The sequence below is a fragment of the Anopheles gambiae genome, chromosome 3, assembly GCF_943734735.2.
Source record: "Anopheles gambiae chromosome 3, idAnoGambNW_F1_1, whole genome shotgun sequence".
In the NCBI taxonomy this organism is placed as follows: domain Eukaryota; kingdom Metazoa; phylum Arthropoda; class Insecta; order Diptera; family Culicidae; genus Anopheles; species Anopheles gambiae.
In genome coordinates, this window is record NC_064602.1 from 96,389,534 (window position 1) to 96,395,533 (window position 6,000).

The 6,000-nt window shown below is 53.0% G+C and overlaps 3 protein-coding genes across 3 annotated transcripts; 2 read left to right on the forward strand and 1 right to left on the reverse strand.

Moving 5' to 3' along the window:
* Nucleotides 1-269: 269 nt before the first annotated feature.
* Nucleotides 270-1,109, forward strand: LOC1280452 (probable prefoldin subunit 6). The gene is made up of 3 exons (XM_320305.4): nucleotides 270-491; nucleotides 592-692; nucleotides 792-1,109. Exons 1-3 carry the CDS (start codon nucleotides 419-421, stop codon nucleotides 999-1,001), a joined length of 384 nt encoding a protein of 127 aa, XP_320305.3. The 5' UTR covers nucleotides 270-418; the 3' UTR covers nucleotides 1,002-1,109.
* Nucleotides 1,110-1,373: 264 nt separating this feature from the next.
* On the forward strand, nucleotides 1,374-3,705 carry LOC133393948 (GATOR complex protein NPRL3). The gene is made up of 3 exons (XM_061661241.1): nucleotides 1,374-1,717; nucleotides 1,789-2,309; nucleotides 2,371-3,705. The coding sequence occupies exons 1-3, from the start codon at nucleotides 1,525-1,527 to the stop codon at nucleotides 3,625-3,627; spliced, it is 1,971 nt and encodes a 656-aa protein (XP_061517225.1). The 5' UTR covers nucleotides 1,374-1,524; the 3' UTR covers nucleotides 3,628-3,705.
* Nucleotides 1,788-6,000, reverse strand: LOC133393949 (uncharacterized). The gene is made up of 4 exons (XM_061661243.1): nucleotides 5,255-6,000; nucleotides 4,853-4,981; nucleotides 4,248-4,773; nucleotides 1,788-4,169 (listed from the first exon to the last, which is right to left on the reverse strand). The coding sequence occupies exons 1-4, from the start codon at nucleotides 5,266-5,268 to the stop codon at nucleotides 3,792-3,794; spliced, it is 1,047 nt and encodes a 348-aa protein (XP_061517227.1). The 5' UTR covers nucleotides 5,269-6,000; the 3' UTR covers nucleotides 1,788-3,791.

The following is a 6,000-nucleotide window of genomic DNA, read 5'->3' on the forward strand; positions in this document are numbered from 1 at the left end:
AAATGCCCTTCAATTGAAAAATGAAGTAAAGATAACTTTCTCTATTAACATTTTTTTGCAATTAAAAAAGCTTTTAGAGTGTGTTTTAAGTGAACAGAGATACATTCGTGTGATTTTACTAAAAGAATATGAAAATACGCAACAAATCCCTTTCAAAATGTGTTTTAAATGCAAAAATGATGGTTAAAATTCAAATTTTACCATCAAAGAACACTCGCATGAGTATTATTTCTCACTATAGGGCGAAAGCACACCATCCCCTGTGCGCACCTTGGTTGGATTGTGAACTGTCACCTGCCTGTCAAATGGGTGCACAACGAAAACAGAGAACCAAAAAGGACCCAAAATCCCACGATCCCTCGCACGCACGCAATTGCCCTGCTGCTGGTTCAGAAACATCGCCCAACCTTCCTACAAAATGGACAAGGAAGTCGCCGTGCTGCAGCGTAAACTCGAAGCGGAGCTGAAAAACTTCAAGGACACGCAGCGAGGTAAGGTATCTGGGGGTTGAATCTGGGGAAGAATGCACCATGTGCTCGTAGCCTTGCCGTCCGCCACTGACCGCCAGCACCATTTCGTTTCCTTTTATAGAGTTCTCGAAGCTTGTGCAAACGCAGCAGCAGCTCGATGGGCAGTACTTCGAAAACAAGAGCATTCTGGAGGAGCTGCAAATGCTGAAGCCAACCAACACGGTAAGCAATTACGGAGTGCGTCTCCAACCGACTCGTTTTTAACCAGATGGTTCCCCTTTTCTTTCCAACCCTCCCACACACGGCGGCGGCCGCTTGCAGGTGTACAAACTGTACGGCCCGGTGCTGGTGAAGCAGGATCTCGAGGAGAGCAAGCAAAACGTCGGCAAGCGCATCGAGTACATCACGAAGGAGCTGAAGCGGTGCGGGGAGAACATTACGCAGCTGGAAGCGAAGCAGGACAAGTACCGTGCGAACCTGCAGAAGCTGCAGATGCAGTACCAGAGCCAGATGGCGATAGCAAAGCAGTAGTGTCGTACGACCGTTTGCTGATATCAGATATCATCCAGCACGCTAACCATTGCAATCATTTTCCGGAATAAATCGGGCACGCACCATCTTCTAGTTTGAGCTATCGAACCAGCTCTTTTTTCCACGTTAATTTGTTAGGTCGCGTAAACAAAGGCTCGAGGCGCGATGTGGGTCATATATTGATTTAACTTTGCAGAAAGAAGGTCACGTGCGCAGGAGGAGTTCGTCTTTCGTGCATTTTGCATCCATGTGGGGGTCGCTTTTGTTGCGGATACTAATAAAACTTCCACTGAATCATTGAAAAAGTGAAAAATCGCGTTTCTCCCATCCCGCACCGGCATTTGTTTACATCGCTGTAGCGTGATGTGTGCGTGCGTGTGTGTATGTGTGATGACATTTCTACGCACATCAGCTGGGCGGTGGTGGTGGTGTTTGTCGAGTAAACAAGATGAAATGCGTTATCAAACTTCAACTCTGTTAAATAATCGCGTCCACGCAGTTGTAATGTGCCTTCTCCGCCGGGATGGAGGTGAATCCGCTCAGCATTATTCTGGTAAAGTCCGACAGCAAGGGCGATCGGTTGCTGTTCCGCTACCCGTACACGCTGCCGCAACAGTTCCAAACGTCGGTCACGCCAGCCCGCAAGACGCCCTACTCGCTGATCCACACGGGCGACGACATACTGCAGCATGCGCCACCTTCCAACATTTGTTTTGGTTTGTTATGAGCAGTTTTTCCGAAGCTTTTTCTTGTGTTTCATGCTGTCCTCCTTTCCATCCCACCGCAGACCAGCTGTACGGCATCTCGGACAAAGATCTGGCGACACTGTTTGCCGTCAAGTCGGAGCTGTGCAATCAAAAGTTCGAGCTGAAGGTGAACGACGTTCGGTTCGTCTCGCATCCGACGCTGCTGCGGAGCGACCCGGGCTCGGACCAAAAGTCTTCCGACATTCAGATCAACGTCGTGTTTGCGCTGCACGCCCAGGCCAGCTCGTCCGTGGTGAAGAGCTACTACGAGCTGAGCAAGCGGATCGGCATCGCGCTGATCTACGAAGAGCGTCGCGATGGTTACTTCTCGCGGGAGATCAAAACGATGGTTGCTGTGATGGACGAGAACAGCGCGTTGCAAGAGCAGGAACAGCCGACCGGAGCCACCGGAACGGGCGGTTCGGTTGGGACGGGCAGTGGTACGGGACCGGCCGGTACGAGCGGCCAAACGGTGGTGACGTGTGCAACGGCGGCTGGCATTGCGGTCGGTGTGTTTGACACGATACTGAAAAACACCACGCTGGCGCAATTCATTAAAACGGTACCAAGAACCATGGTGTGTTCGCGCTGATAGGCACTAATTTCCCATTTTGCTTTTCCAGATCTATCACGACCTGTGCACGACGGGTTTGCTGAACGTTACCATGAACCAGACCGTCACGCTGAGCTTCTGCCTGCCCCAGAAGGCGCACCAGTTCCACAAGAAAGGTATGGCCGTGGAGCCGGAAACGATCGATCGGTGTCTGGAGTCGCTCAAGCCCTACCACGGCATGCTGCTGCTCGTCGATCCGTCCGAGCTGTTCGACTGTGTGCCACCGTCCGGTGCGAACATGCTGCTGCAGCTGATCGAGGTGTACAATCCGCTGAAAAGTCTGCAAAACATGGCATCGGACGCCGAGCTGCTGATCGATCACGTGTACCAGCTCGTGGGGCATCTGGTGTACTGGGCCAAGGCGACAATCATCTACCCGCTGTGCGAGACGAACGTGTACGTGATTGCGCCCGACGCACAGCTCAACATTCATTCGAATCTTTCCGACAAGTTTGCGACCAAATTCCCCGGCATGTCGCTGTTTGAGGTGATCAGCGACTTTTCGCTGCCCACCTCGATTGGGCACCTTACGACCCCGTTGCAACATCCGGCACGGCAAGGCCGGCTGGCCCAGATGGTGCTGTGGATGCTGCAGCACCATCTGCTGATGCAGCTCCACACGTACGTACAGTTTGTGGCCAATCTGGATGGGATTGAGGAGGACGAGTTTGGCGGAGCGGCGGCAGGACGTTGCAGCTCGGACCGGGCGCATGCACTGCACGCCCTGTACGGCAGCTCGGCACCGAGCGCATCGTCCAGCCAACCGTTGGCCGTGCCTACCGGCGGAAACAGGAAGCATTCGCTCAGCGAAGATCGTTACTCCGACAGTCTCTCCGCGCTGCTAACGACGGCCGCCTCCGTTACCTCCAATACGCGACCTTCGTCTGCGAGCCACCGGTCCAACATTAGCCACTCGAGCGTGGGCGGCCTGCAGACGGCTTCCAGCACGGACAACGACGAAAGTATCGCCTCGATCGACGACGACGACAAGCTGAAACGGTTGCTCGCGGCCTTTCCCGAGCCCGACCGGAAGGCGGTGGCGCGCATCCCGGCCGCCTCGAACCCGGAAGACCTGGCGCTGATGGTGCGCCTGTGGAAGGCCGGCTACTTCAAGGGCGAGCATCATTTGGAGGAGATAATGTACTTTGAAAATTTGCGCCGCTCGCAGCTGCTGCAGCTGGTGGACAAGTTTCGCGAGGTGTTGATCATCTACGAAACGGAGGATCCGGCGATCGCCAGTCTGTACTCCGACCAGCCGGCCGAATAGGGCAGGAGTAAGTAAGGGAGCGCGGCAATAGCAGCAGAAGTTGTAACAAAGAGGCAAACGACAATTTTTTTATCAAAATGAGGGTCTTTTTTGTATTCGAGGGGAGTGGGTGGTTTTGACCGTCACCGCTTGCGGAAATTCTTTCCCGAAAGAAACGCGCCGTTTTAATTGTCAGCACAGAAGGACGGTTCGCCTTCGAAGGTGCAGCCGGACCGCTGGATAATTTCCCGTGCCGCCCAAATGCCACACTTGATGCACACGTCCACGGTGCGGCTCTGCAGCAGCTGGGCCAGGAAGCCGCCGACGAACGCGTCACCCGCCCCGTTCGTGTCGACCATCTGCTCCGGCGCTAGCTTCTGCACCGGGAACTCCCGCACGTTGTCGGTTCCGGCCTCGATCAGCAGCACCGGATCGCTGCCCTGCGTAATGATCACGATGCGCTTCCGCTTGCCATTCTCTTTCGGCAGGGCGGCGATCCGTTTGCCAATCTGGCGCAAATCTTCCGTACCGTAGCTGAACTCTTTCGCTAGCGCGATCGCTTCCTATTAACGCAAATAGAAAACGCCGTGCGGTTTGAAAGAAAAGTTGATAATCGCAACCCCAGCTGCGCCTCTACTTACCGTCTCGTTGCCAAACAGCACATCGACGTACGGGAATATTTCCTCCAAATTGTTCTTGTAAAACTGTGGCACAAACGGCGCGCTAAGATTCATCATAAACATCCGCCCGGTGGCGGCCGCCTCCTTCGCCACGCTGAGCGCACTTTCGAAGCTGACCGTGAAGAAAAAGCCGGACACGTAGAAAAACTGTGCTCCCTGCAGATACGCCCGATTGCCGTCGCTTCGCAGATGCTCGGGCGTGAAATCGTTCGCAGCGGCCAGATTGGCGCACAGGCTGCGCTGCGTACCCGTCACCAGCACGGCACAGGTACCGGTCGGGCTGGTGGCCGACCGTTGGTATTGCACGTTCACCCCGTTCGACGTGGCACGCTCCTCTAGGATGCGGGCGTACTCGTCCTGCCCGACGCACCCGAAAAAGATGGCGGTCCGCGGTCGCTGCAGAATCCATTGCGCGACGCGCAGCGAGTTCTGCACGCTACCACCGGCAATGTACTCCGCCTGGTACTTTTCGATCAGCTCCTGGTAGCTGCGGGAGGGAACCAGAAGGCAAACAGTGAGTTGAAATAAGCATCACGAAAGCGATCCTGTAAGGTGTGACGTGTTACATCGGCATGTGTTTTTCTTCCGCCAGTATCGCATTGTTCGGCTGCATATCGTATTTGTTCAGCAGGTCTTTCTCAACCACGGCCGAAATGTCCAGCAGCGGGTTGCCGAGTCCCACCAGCATACCATCCCTGTTGGAAAGCGGGAGAGATAGATGGAAAGAGAAATAAATTAAAAAAAGAAACACGGACACGGTCTTCGGGAAGCGCACTGCGATCTTCTAATCTTCTGCCCACAATCATCTGCTGCTTCCGAGCAGCGGTTGAAACGGCGAAAGGGCATGACCCGACGGCCGGCCACCACACTGCCACGAACGGCGTGTTATCAAGAAGCTGCGCTGTCGTGAAGGCGGAAGGACGGTCTTTTTTCTTTCACGGTCACCGCCACAACAACACACCACTCACCTAAGACTTTCCATGGCTCTGATTATATAAAAAGGAAGCGCTCACGATATCGAACACGACCGCACAGCACGACAATGTAGCAAACAATGCAGGGGGTAAAGCCAAACAACAATACGCCGGTTTGTGCCGCGCTCTCGAAGCACTCGACTGCTGCTGCTGCTGCCCTGCGTCACGCGGTATTCGAAGTGCTGCTAAACCGAAGCGACCGAGCGGAAGAGCACTATTAATAAGTTGCGGCCACTCTCAATAACTGTCGGACGTGGTGTGCGCGTGTTAGAGCCGTTGCACCATCATCGTCTCTGGTCAGGTTGGAGGATGGAATTGGATTAGCGGCCGGCTGACGAGTGTTGTTGTTTTTTCTTCTTATTCTACTGTCTTCCGCTTCTTCCGCGCTAATCTAACCGCATGGGCGATGGGTGATAATCAAGTGGACCCGGTAGATGGGAGCGCAACAAAAAAGCGTTGTTTTTTCTTATTCTCTTTTAAAGTTGGCAAAATATTGCCGTGTCTTTTTCTACGTGTGTGTGTGTGTGTGTGGCAAGTTCAGTTAAAAAATATGCGCGCTAAAACCTAACCAAAAAACAGGTTGTGGGACAAACAAACGTTGTAGCTCGTATATAATTTTTATAAAATTGTTTTATATAATTTTGAAATTAGTAAGAAAGCTATGAAAACATAAAAAGGTACAAAAGTGAGACATTTCCAACCAGAAACATTTAAATTTAATAAAAATAACAAGTGAAAGA

What these genes read in the sequence shown, in the direction of transcription:
- LOC133393948 (XM_061661241.1), top strand. Translation starts at nt 1,525, where the DNA reads ATGGAGGTGAATCCGCTCAGCATTATTCTGGTAAAGTCCGACAGCAAG. An exon ending in ACCTTCCAACATTTGTTTTG is followed by an intron (nt 1,718 to 1,788) that starts GTTTGTTATGAG and finishes ATCCCACCGCAG; the next exon opens with ACCAGCTGTACGGCATCTCG. An exon ending in TGGCGCAATTCATTAAAACG is followed by an intron (nt 2,310 to 2,370) that starts GTACCAAGAACC and finishes TTGCTTTTCCAG; the next exon opens with ATCTATCACGACCTGTGCAC.
- LOC1280452 (XM_320305.4), top strand. Translation starts at nt 419, where the DNA reads ATGGACAAGGAAGTCGCCGTGCTGCAGCGTAAACTCGAAGCGGAGCTG. An exon ending in CTTCAAGGACACGCAGCGAG is followed by an intron (nt 492 to 591) that starts GTAAGGTATCTG and finishes TTCCTTTTATAG; the next exon opens with AGTTCTCGAAGCTTGTGCAA. An exon ending in TGCTGAAGCCAACCAACACG is followed by an intron (nt 693 to 791) that starts GTAAGCAATTAC and finishes GGCCGCTTGCAG; the next exon opens with GTGTACAAACTGTACGGCCC.
- LOC133393949 (XM_061661243.1), bottom strand. An exon ending in GAAGAAAAACACATGCCGAT is followed by an intron (nt 4,774 to 4,852) that starts GTAACACGTCAC and finishes TCCCTCCCGCAG; the next exon opens with CTACCAGGAGCTGATCGAAA. An exon ending in TGCTGTTTGGCAACGAGACG is followed by an intron (nt 4,170 to 4,247) that starts GTAAGTAGAGGC and finishes TTGCGTTAATAG; the next exon opens with GAAGCGATCGCGCTAGCGAA.